At 50.7% G+C, this 19,670-nt stretch overlaps 1 protein-coding gene across 1 annotated transcript in view; it reads left to right on the top strand.

Annotated features, from left to right (window-relative positions):
- SNED1 (sushi, nidogen and EGF like domains 1) overlaps window positions 1-19,670 on the top strand; it is an 85,694-nt gene that overhangs the window by 32,499 nt on the left and 33,525 nt on the right. Inside the window, exons 3-15 of the mRNA XM_043993646.1 lie at window positions 2,071-2,211; window positions 3,940-4,102; window positions 8,298-8,423; window positions 8,545-8,658; window positions 10,915-11,028; window positions 11,157-11,270; window positions 11,483-11,599; window positions 15,104-15,229; window positions 16,848-16,952; window positions 17,563-17,676; window positions 18,332-18,448; window positions 19,333-19,449; window positions 19,526-19,642. Of these exons, the coding sequence (XP_043849581.1) occupies window positions 2,071-2,211; window positions 3,940-4,102; window positions 8,298-8,423; window positions 8,545-8,658; window positions 10,915-11,028; window positions 11,157-11,270; window positions 11,483-11,599; window positions 15,104-15,229; window positions 16,848-16,952; window positions 17,563-17,676; window positions 18,332-18,448; window positions 19,333-19,449; window positions 19,526-19,642 (1,585 nt within the window). The remainder of the gene's footprint in view (window positions 1-2,070; window positions 2,212-3,939; window positions 4,103-8,297; window positions 8,424-8,544; window positions 8,659-10,914; window positions 11,029-11,156; window positions 11,271-11,482; window positions 11,600-15,103; window positions 15,230-16,847; window positions 16,953-17,562; window positions 17,677-18,331; window positions 18,449-19,332; window positions 19,450-19,525; window positions 19,643-19,670) is intronic.

Genomic DNA, 19,670 nt, shown 5'->3' with positions numbered 1-19,670 from the left:
TTCTAGCCCAGCAGACCATGCAGAGAACCATCTTGGTACCTGTTCTTGATGACCTAGTAGGAGCTCTGTCAATACTCGACCTCTCTAGGAACTAGGAACTGTCCTCATAAATTAGATTCAAATAATTTTCAGGGGAAGGCACACACAGTCTTAAATACCCTGTGACCATCAGCTCAAATGTCGGCCCCATCCTGTGAGGTTTGGAAGCCAGGTTATCTCATTTCCTTCAGCTCAGGGGGCTCAAAAACATCCATAGCCAAAGTCCCTCCACTTCTCAGAAGGTCAGATTCCTCTCTCCTATCTGTTCCCCAGAAACAAACCTGGAAGTGAGGAGGCGGGCAGTGGGGGCTTTTGAGGAGGGTAGTCATGTAGAAGAGGGGGAGCAGAGTTGGGAGCAATGGAAGAGGATGCTACCAAGATACTCCTTTAGGTCTGGTAGCAGAGATGGGCTGCCTCAGAGAAGATTCTCCTTCACTGGAGGTCTTCATGACGTGAGCTGCAGAGATGATCTTTATTCAAGTGTGGGTTGGACAAGACACCTCTAAGGAAGGTTTGTGAATTGTATTCAAGACCATAGGAGAGCCCCTTGTTCAGAACCCATTAACTCAAATGAGTGACTTTAGACACTGTTCTTCCTAGCACATAAAACCGGGAAGGAGAATGTTTGAAAGCATGGGAAGGCTTGCTAAGCTGGTACACAGGCACCAACAATAACAATTAGGGACAGCTTAACAGTGAAAAGAGGCATAAAAGCTATACAAAGTAGATGCAAGAACAATAAAAGCACCAGCGGGGGTCACTTAGGGTTGGGGCAAAGAGGTCCCTGAGTCTTTCAGAAAAGCCTAATTGTGTGCTCTGTTTAAGAAGGCAGGTGGTATGTGATATGGTTTAGAATAATTTCTATCAAATATGTTTGAAAAATGCTTTTAGCTGTCCAGAAAACTCATACATAGAACATGTGATTCCCTAATGATATCAAATAAATGAGATATTACCATGATATACTGAAGGAATTTCAGATAAATAGATTCTATCTTTGCACTTCTCTTCTTAACCTAGTGGTTTATTCATTAATTTGGTCATTCAGATTAGGAGCTATTTAGACATCAAACACATATTTTAAATTACCCTGGGGGGGGGGGGACAAGCACAATGTATCACCTTTCTGGGCTAAGTAGTGTTCTAATGAGCCAACACCTCCTAACTGAAGCATCTAGGGACAAAGGCAACATCTCCTCATTTGCTGATGGTAACTAGAATTTTACCTTTTGCCACATACTTTCTCCTCTTCTATTACATGAGAATCCCGTGCCTCTATCCCCAGAGACACTGAGTTAGACTGAAAACCACATACTGGAGTTTCCACCATGGCAGCACACTCTACCCTCCTCTACCTCTCTGGTCCAATTCCATTTCCTTCCTGGACTCTAAAATGGTTCAGATGAATAGAACACCGGAGTGGGCAGAAATCTGGTGTGTGAGGCTCCCCCATGTGACTGACACGAGTCAGCAATGACTGCTGCACCTCTAGTACACAGAGTTCTGGATTTGAAAGTCCTCCCCTTGACCCGCTGTGAGCTAATGGCATCTTCCATTTCCCCGGCAGCCAAATTGTCATGATGGAACTGCAGCATCTTTTCCCTACTTGCCACTTTCCCTTCCCCTAACCCCACACCCTCCCCTAGTCCTTCTCTCCCCTCCCCGCCTTCCCATGTCCCACCACCCTTCCCCCTTCTCCCCCAACTCTTCTCCCCTCTCTTCCCGGCTTCTCCCCCAGCCCTCCCCTGTCCCAGCACCCTTCACCTCCCTCCCCCAGCTCCTTCCCTTTCTCCACCCCCCCCTTTTCCCCTCCTGGTTCTATATTCTAGGTTTGTTCCCAACTCTGACATTCCATGTTCTTTGTCCTCAAGGACCTCCCATCTCTGATATTCAACATTCTATGCTCTAGGGTCCCTCCCAGTCCTATCATTCCATGCTCTGAGATCCTTCCCAACTCTGACATTCAGTGTTCTCTGTTCCAAGGGCCCTTATACTTTTGACGTTCAATGTTCTGTGATTCTTTCCCTGCAGGTAAACACCTTCCAGACTGTCCTCATCACAGATGGCAAGCTATCTTTTACCATTTTCAACTATGAGTCCATCTTGTGGACCACAGGCATGCACGCCAGCAGCGGGGGCGACTTGGCGGGACTAGGAGGCATTGCCGCACAGGTAGGACAGTGGGCACATGGAAAGCACATTCCCAGAAACCTCTCTGTGGGGGTTGTTTTTGAACGCTGTTAGCGTGTTTCTCCAGAGACGTGGGAAGAGCCTTTTGTCCCTTTCCCTCCCTCCCTCCTTGGTGCTATGAGGTTTAGTCGAGTTTTATTCTTTACATTGGCCGCCGCTGCTGAGTTCCTTCCTCACTCACCTCACTGCCAGTCCGGCTCCCACCCCCAGCCCCAGCCTCAATTTTCAGGAGCAGCGACTTCACAGGGAAGAAAGTCTCCCTCCTGTTTTCATTTGATCCCTTTGTTCGGTTTTAACGGTGCCCACAAGGATGTGTGCGTTTGCCACCAGCTGAGCTGTTCCTGGCACTTTTCCCGGCCGTTTTGAGAGTCTCCAGCGAGCAGGAAATCACAAATCACAGGTGTAGAGGAAGCGGGTGCCCGAAGAGATTCCAGACTCCCAAAGGGCTGAAGAGTCCGGGGCTCTGGATCTGCCTGGGCTCCTGCAGGATGAGACGTGATTACAGAAGGGTTCCCTGGAGGTGTGCCATGACCAAGGTACCTCCTCTCTCTCCTTCTTTGAAGGAAGCTCCAGAGCCAGGCACATCCCGACTGGCCACTCCCTGCCAAGTCACCACCTCCTGGACCTCAGTGTCCTCATCTGGAAGGAGAGGCTTCGACTGGATGGCTTCTGTGCTCCTTCTGACTCTAGACCCAGGATGCCACTGATGCCTTCATCTCCCTGTGTCTGGGGCAGGGGGCCGGACGGGACAGCCTCTGAGCTGCTATCCCAGCATCCCATTAACATCAGGTGTAGAGGATGAGGGCTTTGAGAGTTCCAAAGGCAGGGATTTAGCAAGGTCATGGAAAAGCAGCCAAGAGAGACAGAGGATGAGTCAAGGATCTTCTCACCCTCAGTTTCCCCATCTATAAAACAGGGAGAATTATAGCACCCACCTCACAGGGTTGGTGTGAAGAGTAAATGAGATTTTACATATATGTGTGAGTGTGTATCTACAGACATATAGACATTTACACATAAATACAGATATAGATACAGCTTCTTGTAAACTTTAAAACACTATATAATTGCTGGCTATGATTATTATTACCATGGAAACTTTAATGGAGGAAGTAGATTTTCAGCTAGACCTTGAAGGATGGATTGAGTCTGGATCAGTGAGAAGAATAGAAAGGCATTCTGGGCATGGGGGCAATATGAACTGAGATGTGGGAGGGAAAGCCCCAGGCATGCCAGCTGGGGAGAGGGAGAGAAGGGCACGATGGATTCACAGACTCACTGACCAGAGGTGAAAGTTCAATCTGGGAGACAGGGAAAGAGAATCCAGGCATCACCAGATGAAGAACTAAGTCTTCTGGGCAACGGGAATCCCAGTGTCCAGCCCTGAGCTAAGCAGAGCCTCCCTATGTTCCCTTTTGGTCTTTCCCTCAGGGGGGAGGGAGCCATTGGAATAAGAGTCATAGATTTAGAGCTGGGAGGCACCTTAGAAGTCCTTGGGTCCAATGCCTGTTTTGCAGATGAGAAGAAGAAAAGCAGAGAAAGGTTATCTCTGTGCCCAAGGTCACATAGTTAGAATGTGACAGGATCCAAACCCGGATCTCCCAGACTCTACCCACCATGCCTGGCTGCCTGGCCCCGCAGTTCTTTTCAACAACCCATTCTCTGCTTTTCTGGGTCTGGAATTCTGATTCTCTAATCTTGTCTTCCCAGGCAGGGTTCAATGCTGGTGATGGGAAACGTTACTTCAACATCCCTGGCTCCCGCACCGATGACATCGTCGACGTGGAGATGACGACAAATGTGGGTATCCCCGGGCGATGGGTGTTCAGAATCGATGATGCCCAGGTGCAAGTGGGGGGCTGCAGCAACACAAGTAAGAGGACAGTCGCTAGGCGTCTCCCCTTGGGGTGGGGCGAGGGAGGAGGGCAGCGAGGGGCCGGGTTTCCTCTTTTTGTCCCTGTTTTGTTCCAGTGCCCGTCTTGTCACACACCTAGAGCTGGACTTCTGCTGAGTGAGGGGGCGGGTCAGAAAAAGATTGTGGAGCTCGGGAAGGGTTAGCCCATTAAAGTCATTAGACTTGAGCAAGGTCATATGCCTGAAGGAATTATGATGGAAGGGAGGGAGGGAGAGAGGAAAGAACAGAGGAGGGAAGGAAGGAAGGAAGGAAGGAAGGAAGGAAGGAAGGAAGGAAGGAAGGAAGGAAGGAAGGAAGGAAGGAAGGAAGGAAGGAAGGAAGGGAGGGAGGGAGGGAGGGAAGAATGAAGCAGGGAGGGAGGAAGGAAGAGAGGAAAGAACAGAAGAAGGAAAGAAGGAATGAAGCAGGGAGGAAGGAAGAGAGGAAAGAACAGAAGAAGGAAGGAAGGAAGGAAAGAAGGGAGGAAGGAAGGAAGGGAGGGAGGAAGGGAGGAAGGAAAGAAGGGAGCAATGAAGGAATGAAGCAGGGAGGGAGAAAGGAAGAGAGGAAAGAACAGAAGAAGGAAGGAAGGAAAAAGAAAAGAAAAGGTTTGCCTGACATTTGGGGCTACATCCAAAGAAGGGTCAAGTTGAGGGAAGAAAAGATTTTATTGATCATTGATCACATAAATCAAAATTTGGTGTGAGCAAAAGCTATTAGAATGCCCTGGGGCACCCACTAGCAGCACACTAGGGTGCCTCCTTCTCATGAGAAGAAAATAAAGCCTTTGTCACCTCAAAAAAAAAAAAAAAGAATGCCCTGGCAAAAGTCTAGATTCTGAAAAGCTAGAATCTGGCCCTCAGTTTATTCATCGATGAAACAGAAGGCTGCTGAAGTCCTGTGGCTTTTTGAGTCAGAAAGATCTGGGTTCAGATTCCGACTGCCACCTATACATGGGTGGCCTCAGGCAAGCCACTCTACCTCTGGCCCTCAGGTTCCTCACCTGCATGATGAGGGGGTTGGACCAAAAGGCCTCCAAGCTCTAACTCCAAATCCACAAGTCTACAATTTCTAAAACCCTATAAAACCACAGAGAAGGAGGTGCCCTGCTGGGAACTCACGCATGGTCACTGCGGCATCCCAATCCCGGGGACAAAGAGTCACTAGGAGAGCAGAAATGTGGAAGCCATAAACTTGTCAAGAGGTCAGAAGAAGAACCGACCAGAACCATAAAGCACATTGTAGAGAAGAAAGCTGAGAGATGGAGAGAAAGCCCTCAAGAATTCCTTCTTCGAGACGTGTGAGGTTTACGGTCTTCTGGGTGTGATGGCAGGAAACAAACTGGAAACACGCATCGCTTGTACATCACTCCTATTTTGTTTCTTTTTACAATTTGGTGATGATCAAGCAAGATGCCCCAAGCATCCATTGTGTAGCACGTGGGCTGATGAACTCCTTGCCACCCGGGACATGTCTGACTCATGAATTCTAGGGGGGAAAGCCCAAAATAGTCGACCCTCTACACAAGCGCACCCCAGGGTCGCCGCTCACCCCACATCCACGCTGGAGATCGCTATCACTGCCAGAGGCAGCATCGAGAGGATCTCAGAGGCCCCTGAGAATTAATCAGCGCCTCTAACCCCCTCCAGGAGGTGCAGACCCTGTAAGTCCTAAGCCCTGTGAGGGAGCTTTTGTCTCCATCCGGGCTTTTCTGGTTATCTACCAGGAGGAAGAGGTGCCAGAGCAGTGCAGGAAAACCTGCTGCTGCAGAGAAAGGAGGAGCTTTTGTGTCTGAGAAAGAAGCAGTCGAGAGGTAGCTTTGGAGGGAGCTGGCTTCAGAGAGTTCAGAGGAAGAACGCGCAGGGTGCCCACAGCCATCAACTCCAGAAGGGGAAACAGACCAAGAGGGCTGGGGGAGGGGCTGGGAATGCAGCCGGGATGAGGCGGGGCCATGTGGAAGCCAAGGACTCCTCTCTGAGAGACCCGAGGACAGAAGACATCAGCAAGAAGAGGCAACCTCGAATGAACCTATAAGTGTGACGTGCGTCTGCACCACGGGGTTAACAGGAAGGAGGGGCTTGGGGGGCCCTGCAATAACAGATGAGAGAGGGAAGGAAGGAGGGATGTGTCTTCTTTCCTTTTTTCTACCAAGGAAGCCAAAAAGAGAAGATTCGTGACATAGGTAGGGGACATTCTGCAAGGTGCCAGACTTAGAGTCAGAAAGACCCGAGTTCCAATCTCGTCTCAGACGCTGAATAGCTGTGAGAACCTTAACTCCTCCCAGTCTCAGCCTCTTCATCAGTAACAGTAGCACGTAATTCACAGGCCCGTGGTGAGGATCCAACAATACCAGGAAGCGCTTTGCAAACCTCATCCCAGCTCTTGAACTTATTGTTAATAATCGGCAGTTGAAGATGAAGATAGGAGGTGATGGTAAGACAGTGCCTCAGTGTCCCTGGTTGTCAGTCCTGGATGGCCCGCATCCTGAAAGGCCTGGCAGATGCTGCTGCTGAGCTTCCCTCAGGGGTCTCTTAAACATCATGGACACTGGGATAGGACTCAAGAAGCCAAAGGGGGTCAGTAATGCCCCGGTCTTTAAAAAAAGAGGAAGAGACAAGAGCCCTCCAGTTCTGGCCTGCCAAGGTGGACTTCACTTCAAGCAGAATCCTAGAATGTGTTATTAGGCAGGTCATGCTGGACGGATCTGTTTCCATTTTTTAAGACGACAGTTAGTATTGGACTGTAGAGTGAGGGAGTGCTGTAGACACAGATTGCCAATATTTGAGCAAAGGGTTGCAGCCTCTCCTGCTTTCCTGGTGAACCAGTGGATGGTTTAGTGGATTCAGAAACACTGGTGGAATGACCATACTCGAAGAGTAGTAATGAATGGGTTGACATGGAACATGAGAAGTCTCTAGTACAGTGCCCCAGGGATCTCTCCAGCAGTGTTTTGGACAAAGGCATGCCTAGCATGGTTTTTAAACTTAGGGATGACAAAAATCTGGAAAGTGAGTAATGCATTGCAGTCGGTTCCCCACAAAAATCTCACTGATTTAGGATGAAAGTGTGAGTCAAATAAAATGGACGTTGATAGAGACAAATAGAGGGCTCCTTCCCTTGGGCTCAAAAATTCAGCTGCTCACAGACATGATGGGAGAGTTGTGGCTAGTCTAGAGCTGGTGTGGGGGGAAAAGAGGTTTTAAGTGGCCTAATTCACAATCCTTCCAGCAAAGGGATGGCACAGTCGACAAAATAGGTCCAGCAGACTTGGGTAGTCACTCCACTCACTGATGACCCATGGCATCCATCGCTGCCATGCTGCTTCATGCAGCCAGTCCTGAACGCTGTTCATGTCCCTTCACAGATCTCAGAAGGGTGGGCCCTTTGTCATCCAATCACTGGGGATTCTTCCAGTACAGAAGGGATAATGTTCCCTAACATCTAAGACCTCGGAGACTACCAGAGAGAATGCACAGCCCTCTGTTTGCTCATTTTATCCAGAGATGACTGTTTTCATATCTTTGTACCCCTCCCCTTATGCCCAGGATGGTGCTTTTTACAATGAAGGCTCCTAGTCAGTGATTATTTTTAGATAAACGAGATAATGTATATAAAGTCTTTGCAACCCTTAAAGCACTAAATAAGTATGAGCTATTATTTATTATTGTTGTTGTTATTACTATCATTATTATATTAGAGGCAGCTACCATTTCAGTCAGTCAACTAGCATCCATAAAATGCCTACTGTGTGTCAGTCAATGTGTTCTGGGATATGCCGGTAGATGAAGAGCTGGCCTTGGAGGCAGAAAGGCTTCATCAGACCTAAGGCACCATTCATGGGGACACACTGAGGGGTCCTTCTTAAGATCATTTTTACCAGGATCCAACTTCCACCCATAACAAGTACTAGCCTTGTGACCCGGGCAAGTCACTTAGCCTTCCAATGTCCTAGACAATTGTCTAAGACTCTGAGGTGGTGAAAAGGTGCATTGGTGAGCGGGCTTTCCCTTACCCACAATTCCCCTTGCCAATGAAATCACAGGTCTGGTCCCTACCCTATTTAAGTAACTAATGAGTGAATCAGAGTTTGTTATAGTCTGTCCCCTGAATAGTAAAAGACACATTCTCGAGTGTATTATTCTGAGAGTGAAAAGTTCCCGTTTTGTGTCGGCAGCCTCTGTGTGTCTGAACCTGCGTCCTTGTCTGAATGGAGGGAAGTGCATTGACGACTGCATCACCGGGAACCCCTCCTACTCCTGCTCCTGCCTTGCGGGCTTCACGGGGAAGAAGTGCCACCTGGGTAAGTGTCTGTCTGGGAGGAGCTGGCCCCCTGCTCGCAGTCCCGAGGCGAGGATGCTGTGACGCCCAGCCCAGGCCTGCGGTTCCACCCAGTGAAGAGGGCTTCATGTCCTGTCTTTCAGATGTGAATGAGTGTGCCTCCCATCCGTGTCAGAATGGAGGGACCTGTGCACACGGCGTGAACAGTTTCAGCTGTCAGTGCCCTCCAGGCTTCAAAGGGCCCACCTGTGGGACAGGTAAGGCCCCACCACCCAAAAGCAACCCCTGTCATCCAGACTTCAAACATCCCTCCCAAACCAGAGACAAGAATCAGGGCTGTGCACATGCCAGGCATCTCACTGCAGGTTCTGTGCACTAGAGAGATCATCTGGCCAGACCTGACCTGGGGAGGAATCCTCCCGAAGCCCCCCAAGAAGAGAGCTCTCCCCAGCCCCCGAGGCAGCTCACAGAGTCAGCAAGCTTTCCCAACATCAAGCCCAAACTTGTCCCTTTGCAAGTTCTGCTCCTCTCTGCCTTTGTGTGGGTCACAGATGCAGATTCCTGGCCCAGTCTCACAGGAAGCCAGGCCTGTGCACCACCAGCCTCTGCTCTAGGGACTTGTTCTGATTCCTCTTTTGTTCATGGTATGCCTAAGAGTCAGATGAGACAAAAGGGTTATCATGATGAAGAAACTGAGGCACAGAGAGTTGGCGGGCATTGAAGAGAGCAATATGGTGGTTCCCCGGTAGAGCCCAGAATTCCTAAGTGCTTGGTCAGCATCCTGCTTTGTAGACACATTGGTCTCTTATAAATGGGTGTCTGGCCACCCTCCGTCCCAGGGGCTTCCTGCTCCTTAGGGGACACCTCCCATCGCAGATGATCAGAAGGAGCCCCAGAGGACTGGGCAAATGAACCTCCTCCAGGGAAATGTGTGAGTATTCCCACAGCCACCCACAGTTCCAGGAAGTGGTGGTCTCTTCTGGAGGGGAAGAAGCGGGGCCCGGCAAGAACCCCAAAGGAGCTTGGCACTGCCCAGGACCCCTCCCTTGGGGGGGGACATCCTGCCCGGGCCCAAGCTGCTTTCTGACAGTAGCTCTCCCAGTGACCCTGATGCTGCCTTGGAGCCAGCTTCTTCTCCCCCCTCCTAGCTCCAGGACACTGGAGGCTGCCTCACCCCATTGGCATGGGGACACCCTCTCTGACCGTGAGCTGACCACTGCTCGCCAGGTTTCTTCCCCTCTCTGGGCCCCAGCTTCCTCGTCTATAAAACGAGGAGGTTGAAGGAGATGACCTCTGAGTTTCCTCCTGGATCTGTCTGTGCTCCCGGATCCTATGTCTCTGTTCCCACTGGGGATGCTGAGCTCCCATGCCCACCTCCTCTCACTACCCAGGCCTCCACCATCCACAGATCCCTGCCTGGAATCCCTGGGAAGCTTGCAGGTCTCTGCCCGACTTGGGCTTGATCGTAGTCCCAGAAAATCTGGGTTTCTTTCTCATGTAGCTGTTTGTCTGGTCTTACCACGGGCGGATCACAGAACCTTGGAGTGGGAAGAGACCTCGGGGCCTCAAGCCAGTCACAACCCAGCCCCCTGTCCTCAGGAACGCCTCTAACTTCCTTCCATCAAACCTCCATTTGCCTCAGCTTTGCACCCACTGCTCCCAGTTCTGCCCTTTGGGGTCAGGCTGAAGAATCCTAATCCATTTCCTTTGAGAAAGTGCTAGGCTTGTAGTAAAGGAGCCCTGGGTTGGAATCCTGCCCCCAGCACTTACTAGCTAGCTGTCCTAACAAGTCACAGTTAAAACGGGTTTGACAATACTTGGCACTTCTGGCTTCACAGTGTGGACAGGGCTCGTAAAACCCTCTGTACATGTAAAGATGTCAAAGAAGTGGCAGCTAGGATGTCTCCCCACTATTTAGAGAATAATGACCTCAATAATAATAGTTAACATTTATGGCTCGCTTTAAGGTTTGCAAAGCTCTTGACAAATACTATCTCATTTATTGCATATGTGTAACCCTTATCTGAATGAGAGAGGGAGGGACAGAAGTTGGAACTCTAAACTTAACAAAAAAAAAAGTTTAAAAAATTTTTTTAACCTGTAATGGGGGCAGGGAACAAATTTTGTTAGTTTTTTTTTTAATTATCTCATTTATACCTCACAACAACCCTGTAGGTAAGCACTACTGTTATAGCCATTTTACAGATAAGGAAACTAAGGCAGACCAAAGGTAACTGAGTTGTGCAGCGTCACAAAGTTAATGGGTGTCTGAGGCAGGATCTGAATTCAAGTCTTCCTATCTCTAAGGCTATCGCTCTTTCTACAGAACTTGAAGCCTCACCCTCAACCCCCTCTCCTCTCTCTACATTCTCTCTCTTGAAAATTTCCTTCACATAGATGACCCCCAAATATCTCTCTCCAACCCCAACCTTGTGCCCAAGCTCCAGACCTACATTTCTGTCTGCTGGGAAAAGGGCTGTCCCACAACTACTGTGTTTGTCTCCCTTGTTCAGTGGAATCCCCGTGTGACTCCAAGGACTGTCAGAATGGCGGCGAATGCCAGACTGGAAACGGGACTGCGGAGTGCTTGTGCCAGCCAGGGTACACGGGAGAAAGCTGTGAAACTGGTAAGGGGCCAGATGGGCATCCTGACGAGGAGAAGAGTGGCATCATGGAGAGTGTGACCGTCCTGGCCCTGCTAGCCTCCCAACATGAGATGAACTCCCTTGTGCCTTTTGTGATTCCTCCCCTGCAGATATAAACGAATGTGCCTCTGACCCATGCGTGAATGGGGGGAAATGTGTCGACCAGGTGGCTAACTATACCTGCCTGTGTTCAGAGCCCTTCACCGGCCGTCGCTGTGAGTTAGGTAAAGAGTCTTCCGCCACATGTGACTGAGCAATCCCCCCAGAACATCCAGGGCCTCTCTCAGGTCTTCCCCCCTCAATTCGCCTTGTTTCATTCTTCTGGCTGTGCCAACTTCTTGCTTTCTTCCCCCCGGGCCCAGCCGGCCTCGGGTGCCCCAAGCTCTGCAGACACTGCCTGGCTCTACTAAGGTTCCTTCTTTTCCATTCTACCCAGATCAGTCAGCCTGTGAAGACCGGAGCTGCAGAGACAGGCAGACCTGCAACTACATCCGCCCAGGGCGCTACATCTGCACTTGCTCCCCCGGCTACTACGGGAGCAACTGTCAGTACGGTAAGTATCTGGGATGTCCCATCCGCCTGACCCATGACACCCAGATGGGCCGCCACCCGGCATGGCATGGCATGGGGGGAAGATGACTCAGGGGAAACAGAAGCATCCATCCGCCTGTGGACCTTCTGACTGTCCGTGTGCTTTCCAAAGAGAGCCAAGAGCAAAGGTGTGTATACAAAAAGTCAGCTTCAGGCAGTGGCAGAAAGAAGGAGAATCCCCACGGGGTCACTGACCACTGAAAAAGAAGATCGGTAACTACCCAGCCCGTGTGTATTTTCTCAACTCGATTAAATCTTTATGAAAATAACCTACACACAAAAAAGTACTGAGGGCGGGGGCAACTAGGTAGCGCAGTAGGTAAAGCACCGGCCCTGGATTCAGGAGGACCTGAGTTCAAATGCAGCCTTTGACACTTGACATTTACTAACTGTGTGACCCCGGGCAAGTCACTTAACCCTCATTGCCTCGTGAAAAAAAAAAATAATGAGGGCATCTTGCAAGCAAGAGTGCGGCTAAATGAAAGGTTCCAAGAACAAGGGAGCCCTCTGCATTTACTGTTTTTAAAAAGAAAATCATCCAACTCAGTGGAACAAGCATTGCTTCCAAGACATCTTCCAACAAGCCACTTTCTAGCTTCCTTGAAAGATGCGACATATTTAGTGGCACAAACAGGGAGTTGAACAACCGCCCTGCGATGGTGGATGTCCAGTTTGGAGCCAAAATCAAACAGGGATCCACCATGGATGGACAGTCCATCTGTCATGTAGCCCTCCCTATGGATGGACAGTATGATCCTGGTTGCCCAGGGAACCATCCTCATTGTATTAGGTCTCAGAACGATGCAAGGTCACCTAAATGGGAGCTAGAATCACGTAAGGGATTTTGGTCCAATCAACCGTACAGGAAAAAACCAGGAGAGGAAGAATGACTATTGTCCAAAACCTGTGCTTGGCAGGTGGGCAGAAGGTCCACAGGAGTGGTTCTTGAGAACATGTATCAAGGACAAACAATGCGGATGGCCAGTGACCTGAACCCAGAACCGAACATTGAGAGGAAAGAGTGGAAGCCAACTCACCTTTGGGACATTACTGAGAGCTTCGAACAGCCCCAAAGGGCTCCCTGAAACAAAGGCCCAAGTAAATTAGAGGTCTACACCTGGGTGCAAAAAAACAGCCACACGAATACATGATAGAAAACTCAATGATGGGGGGTGATGATGATGACAGCCAATGGTTATATAGCTCTCACTGTGCTAAGTGCTTTACAATTATTACCTCACTTGATCCTCACAACAACCTAGAAGGTAGGTGCTATTGTTATCCCCTCTTTATAGATGAAGTAAAAGAAGCCCACCAAGGTTAAGTGACTTGCCCAGGGTCACACAGCTACTAAGTGTATGAGGCTGGATTTGAACTCAGATCTTCCTGACTCCAGGCATGGATGTGACTGTATCATAGTTTTCTGTAAAAGATCTAGGAATCCTGGTGGACCATGAGTTCCAAATGAGTCAACAGTGTGGCATGACAGCTGAAAAAGCTTACAAGGTACTAATCTACACTGAGAGGCGCAGCAGCCAAAACGAGGGAAATCATGGTTCAGCTCTCTTCTGCTTTGGTCAGACCATGCAGGAAGTGCTGGTCCAGTTTTCACTGCCAAATTTTAGGAGAGACATAGACAAGCAGGATGCATTCAGGGGCAGGCAATGTGGATTCCCCATGCAAGGAATGACTGCAGAACTGTAGATAAGTGGCCTAAAGAAGAAAAGACTGAGCAGCAAGAGAGCTGTCCTCAACCGCCTGCAGGTTTGCCGAGGAAGCAGGACCGGCAGCATTTTTGTCCCAGGAGAGCCGAGGGTGTCTAGGATGTGGCAAGGCATGGCTGTGGTCATCCGCACGGTGGCACTCATCAAAGGAAGAGACCGTTTCAAGTCAATGGACTTCCCTGCTTCCTATTGCCAATAAGCCGTGCTTTGTCACTGCACATGGAAGTTATTTTTAAACCACAACAGAGCATCTCCATGGGAACGAGAGGCTGAGAACTGCCACTGACCTTGGGCTGTTGCTGCAGAGAGCTGGCCAACTGATGTGCCCTTGGAGCTAGTCTCTCCTTAGCAATGGGGGGGCTTGCCCCCAGCCCCCCACCCTCCTATATAACAATAGAGCTTTTCAGGGGCACCTCACGGTAACGGCCCCGCTGCAGTATTTCAAGGGATGGTGACTCTAAGAGGAGGCGTTCTCCTCCATTCCCCCACAGAGCCTCCAGGGCCTGGAGGGTCTCCCGGGGCTGCTGGAGCCAGCCTGGGGGTGAACCTCTCTACACCTGAGCTTGGCCAGTCTTTAGACATCCAGACCCCAGGATCGCCCTCAGACCACAATGAGTCGTCATTCCCAAGACAGCAAGAAGAGCTGTTCAGCTGTCAGGCTTATGGAGCCCCCTGGAGGTTGCAAAGCACTTTCTTCATGCCCCAGGAGGTGGGTTAGGAAGATGAGGAGATGGAGATTCAGGTAGAAAGAGGCAGAGTCTTGAACCCAGGACTCTGGCGACTCAAAGGCTGGGTGCTCTGCACTCTCCCATGCTGCCTCTTCACCTTTCCACCTTCATGGGTCCTCATGTCTTAGTGGTATGGCTAGGAGGTGGTGCAGCACAAGCCAAGGCAGGGCACCTGCCCTGGAGCTTGGCACCACTTCTATGTGGCTGTAGAACTGGGCAGGGCATCCCCTTTGCTTGCCTGTCCTGCTAGTTCAGCTCCACCCTACTAAAAAACAGATGGCTTTAGGGGGCAGCTAGGTGGCACAGTGGATAAAGCACCAGCCCTGGATTCAGGAGGACCTGAGTTCAAATCTGGCCTCAGACACTTGACACTAGCTGTGTGACCCTGGGCAAGTCACTTAACCCTCATTGCCCCGCAAGAAAACAAACAATCAGATGGCTTTAACCTGAGCCTTGATACATGAGTAGGAAGGGGAGGGTGAGCATGCCACTGGGGAAAGAACACTGGCTGGCCTTGGCACCAAAGGGACTAAATTCAAATCCTGCATCTGTTTTCTCCTCCATGTGATGTCAGGCCCTTTCTCTGGCCTTTGGTTTCTTCATCTGTCAAATGAGGGGATCTCCAGCCCAGCTGGATCCAGTGTAGAAAGCCTTTCCCACACCTGCTCAGAATGACATGGTGTACTGACCCTCTCTTCCATGGGCTCCCTCCAGCAGAGCATAAGCTCTCCTTGCTCTCTGTGTCCCTCGGGCCCAACACAGTGCCTTGGATACAGCAGGTATTGAATGAGTGTTTGCTGAATTAAACTCCATTCAACCCTGAAATCTTCTGTTCCGAGCCTTATGGAAACTAGCAGGCACCAGACAAAATATCTTCGAGGTGTCCTATGCTGAGAAGCATAAAATGTGGTCCCGACCACATAGTCCAGCTGGGGAGACAAAACATAGCTCCACGAAAAGCAAACTAGCCTCTCCCTCCGTGCACCTGTGATTCACTGTGATGTCTTCTTGCAGGAGGCCCCAGAATCCCAAGTGCCTGTCTCTCCGATCCATGCCAAAATGAGGGCACCTGTGTGGAAACAGACCAGGGCTACATCTGCGAGTGTCCCGACGGGTACACGGGCCCCAACTGTGCAGAGAGTGAGCCTCCGGGACCCCGACATGCTCAAGAGGGTGCAGGGAGGTCCTAACAGAGAAGTGCGGTTAGACACTGAGAAGCAGCGGGGTCATTCTGGCTTAGTGGCGCCTGTCGCCAAGCTCTCCCACTGCCAGGGCCCTGCTCCGTTTGCCTGTTTGGCTCATTGTTTTAAAAATCACCTCACTAATCCTTCAATGAGGAAGGGTCAATGTGTGTGTGTGTGTGTGTGTGTGTGTATGTGTGTGTGTGTGTACACCAGCATTCATGAATGTGAATGTTTTCTGGGAGTTGGGTGTTGGGACAGAGAAGACAGTGAGGGAGAAAGAAGGAATCAATCAGGTGGCAACAAAGGCAACATCGCTAGTCATCTCTTCCCCTTCTCTCTCCTCCTGTCCACACACAACGAGAGGAAGGTGGCTCAGTCCTTCAGAAAGGACGTTGGCACCCACGGGAGGGATGCAGCAGCTATTGTCTAGAACTGAAAAAAAGAACATCGGTTTTTCTCACACTCTGATGCTGCCCATAGATACCGTTTAAAAACAGGGAGAGGCGCAGCTAGATGGCACAGTAGATAAAGCACCGGCCCTGGATTCAGGAGGACTTGAGTTCAAATCTGGCCTCAGACACTTGACACTTACTAGCTGTGTGACCCTGGGCAAGTCACTTAATCCTCATTGCCCTGAAAAAAAAAAAAAAGAATAAAAGCAGGGAGATCCCAGGCTTCTGGGCTGTTAGACCTTGGAACAAGCACAAGTAGGAGAGGCCAAGGAGTAAAGCAATGTCGTCCTGGGGAATCTGATTACACAGACAGTTTGTTCTGTGAGCCTACATGTCCCTGTGTTGTACGTGCTCTTGGGGAAAGTTTCTTGAATTAATCTAGGCTGAGGTCTCAGACAGAACACACGCCAAAGGGCTTGGCAACAATCATATTAGGGTGCTGGCTTTCTGACAGCTGCACCCCGACAACACCTTATGAACACTTTGCTGTCCTGGGATCCTGGCAGCAGGAAGGGCAGGACCCTAACACTCTGGGTCCTTTCTTTTACATTTTTGTTGATATCTTTCATTTTCCACATCTCCCAGGATCTTCCCCCAACTCCTCACAGAAAACTATCCCATACAACAAAAAATGTTTTTAGAGAAAAAGAAGACATTTCAGAAAAATTGCTCAATACATCAAAAAATTCTGAGACCATAAGCAACACTGCATGCCCATGGATCTCCTGCCTGCAAAGCAGTGGGTGCAGGTGTTTTCTCCTTTCTTTTCTTTGGGGCCAAGCTTGCTTTTTCTGATTTTGCATCTCTCCCTTTGGATTCTTGGTGGCTTTTGTTATTTCTGTGTCCGTTGTTGAAGTTACTCTGCAGGCTGCTTTATGGGCCCTGCATCGGCTCATCGAAGTCCCCACACACTTCTTGGTATTCATTTCATTCATCGTTTTCTACCTGCACCAATATTCCTTTGTGTTCCTCCACAGCAGTCCATCAAGTCCTTCCCCAATCAATGGCAGCTACTTTGTTTCCAAGTCTTTGCCACCCCAAAAAGTGCTGCTACAACTCTTTCAGGGTCTCTGGGTCCTTTTTCCTTATCAAGGTTTGTCTCTGTCTCTTGGCTGGTTACAGAGCTCCCGGAAGACTGTGAGTGCCGTAACGGGGGGAGATGCCTGGATGGAAACTTCACCATGTGCCACTGCCCCCCGGGATACTTTGGTCTCCTTTGTGAATTCGGTAGGGAGCCCCTGTCCAAAGACAACCTGGCAGTGTTCCTGCCTCTCCTCCCTGACCCTCTGGCCATCCCAAACTGCAGCCGCCTGGGCCACCTCCCCCCCATCTCTTCTGTTACCCATTGGCTGTTGCTTCCCCCTCAGTAGTGCTTGTCCAGGCTGATTTGGCGGCCAACACTAGTGGGGCATCATCACTGAAAAGCAGTACAGGCTGCCCTGAAGAGCCACAGGCTGTTAATGGCCAGTCATTTAAGTCCCCTCTAAATCTAAGAGCCTAGGGTGCCTAAAAAGGGGGTGGAGGGGGCAGCTAGGTGGCACAGTGGATAGAGCACTGGCCCTGGAGTCAGGAGTACCTGAGTTCAAATCTGGCCTCAGACACTTAACACTTACTAGCTGTGTGACCCTGGGCAAGTCACTTAACCCCAATTGCCTCACTAAATAAATAAATAAATTCTTAAAAGGGGGTGAAGGGGGAGATGGGAGAGAGACGTCCATAGTAGGCAAACTCCTCCTAGTCCACAGGGGAGGGTGCCTGGGGTACCCCAGGGACTTGAACCTGGTTCTGGGAGTCCAAAGCCTGGCTTGGGGGTGGGGCTTCTTCCTTGTCCCTGCAGAAGTCACTGCCACACCATGCAATGTAAACACCCAGTGCCCTGACGGCGGCTACTGCATGGAGTACGGCGGGAGTTACCTCTGTGTGTGCCACACCGACTACATTGCCAACCACAGTGAGTGGAAATGGGAGGTCGGGGAAGAGAGGCGTCCTTCAAGATTCAGGGTGATTAAAGGAAAGGCTCCTCTGAAGGTGGGGCATGGAGTGGGTCACATAACCAGTGGGAAGGAAAGGGGCCTGGAAACAGCATCCCAGTTTAGGTCCACTTCTGACTAGCTGCGTGACCTTGTTCAAGTCACTTAAGCTCTTCAGGCCTCAGGGTCCCCACCTGTAAAATGAGAGGACTGGACTCGATCATCGCTGAAGTCACTCACCTCTCCAATAAAACCACTTCTACATGAAGGTGTGGGAATAAGAGAGAATGGATGTGGGTACAAACCAAGAATCAAAACTATTCAGGGGGGCAGGCAGCTAGGTGGCACAGTGGATAAAGCACCAGCCCTGCATTCGGGAGGACCTGAGTTCAAAGCCAGCCTCAGACACTTGACACTTACTAGCTGTGTGCTCCTGGGCAAGTCACTTAACCCTCATTGCCCCATCAAAAAAAAAAAAATCATTCTCCAAAACTACTCAGGAAAAAAAAAATGGGCCTATCTTGTTATCCATACGAGTGGGAGGCGAAGGGGCCCACCCCCTCGGCTGCTGGCCACCCTCTCAGGAAGGCTGGGTAAGGAAGCGTGTTTGACCAGCTGGTGTTGCTCCTTCCCCAGCTCTGCCTTCTCCCTGTGATTCTGATCCCTGCCTCAATGGGGGCTCCTGTGATGCCCACGATGACTCCTACACTTGTGAGTGCCCACGAGGCTTCCACGGCAAGCACTGTGAGAAAGGTACGGCCACGGGACTCCCTCTCCCTCTGGGCTGCACCCTTTGTCCTGCCACCAGCCGGCTCTGGTGACCCCTTCAAGAAAGGGAACTTGGCAAAGGCAGCAGATAAAGGGCAGGGCACCAACCACCTGGGCGAGCACAGGGAAGACACCTACCCCCTCTGACCCTCGATTTCCTTGGCACTGGCTCTGCAGTCAGAGGGTCTGGATGCCAATCTCACCCCTAAAGATGGCTCCCTGAGTGCCCTGGAGCAAGTGCCTTCACTGCCCCAGGCCCCAGCTTCCTCCTCTATTAAGACAAGGACCATTCAGGGCACCACCACAAAAGAGTGCCATCATTCCGACTGCAGCCCACTAGGAATTCTCCTGAACCCCCAGCTAAGGAGCCCCAGCATTGCCCTCTCCAGCCCAGGGCTTTGCCCAAGTCCAAGGGAGCCCTGCTGGCTGCTCTGCCCTTACCCACTGGCCTCCCCGATACTTAAAAAGGTGAGGGAAAGGAGGAAGCAGGTCGGCATTAGTGCTCACTGACCGAGGCAGAAGCGGAGTCCTTCCCCAGAGCTGTACCAAGCACTTGTCATGCCCAGGGCAAGCTTTGCAAACGATGCCCCAGGCAAACGGCCTACCTGGGGAAGCAAAGACAAACTCTGTTGGGGCGTCTTTATGTGATCTTCTTTCCCAACCCCATTGGAAACAAAGGCCAGTCCCTTGGCTGGGGTCAGCCACTTCTGCTCTGATGACATCACCTAACAGGTCTGTAACTGCCCCGCCCCAGCTATCCCCAGGGAGCCGCGATTCAGGTGGTTGAAGTCAGAGTTCTGAGATCTAATACCATTGCAAGCCTAGAGGCAGCGTAGGCCTGGCTCTTCCTCTCTCCTCTCTTTCCTCAGTAAGGCCGAGACTGTGCAGCTCTGGGCCCTGTCGGAATGGCGGCACATGCAAGGAGTCCAACGGAGAGTACCAATGCAGCTGCCCCTATCGCTTCACAGGGAAGCACTGCGAGATAGGTAAGTCCTTCGGGCATGGCTGGGGAGGCCCAGAAGAAGCCCAGGCCAGCAGCGGCTGACTCTGCTCTATCTCCAGGAAAGCCAGACTCTTGTGCCTCCGGCCCTTGTCAAAACGGGGGGACCTGCTTCCATTACATCGGCAAATACAAGTGCGACTGTCCACCAGGCTACTCGGGGCGCCACTGTGAGATAGGTAAGCGCCGCCCTTCAGCTCGCAGTCA

This window comes from Dromiciops gliroides, chromosome 3 (assembly GCF_019393635.1).
Source record: "Dromiciops gliroides isolate mDroGli1 chromosome 3, mDroGli1.pri, whole genome shotgun sequence".
Classification (NCBI taxonomy): Eukaryota; Metazoa; Chordata; class Mammalia; order Microbiotheria; family Microbiotheriidae; genus Dromiciops; species Dromiciops gliroides.
This window is presented reverse-complemented; position numbering and strand designations above follow the sequence as displayed.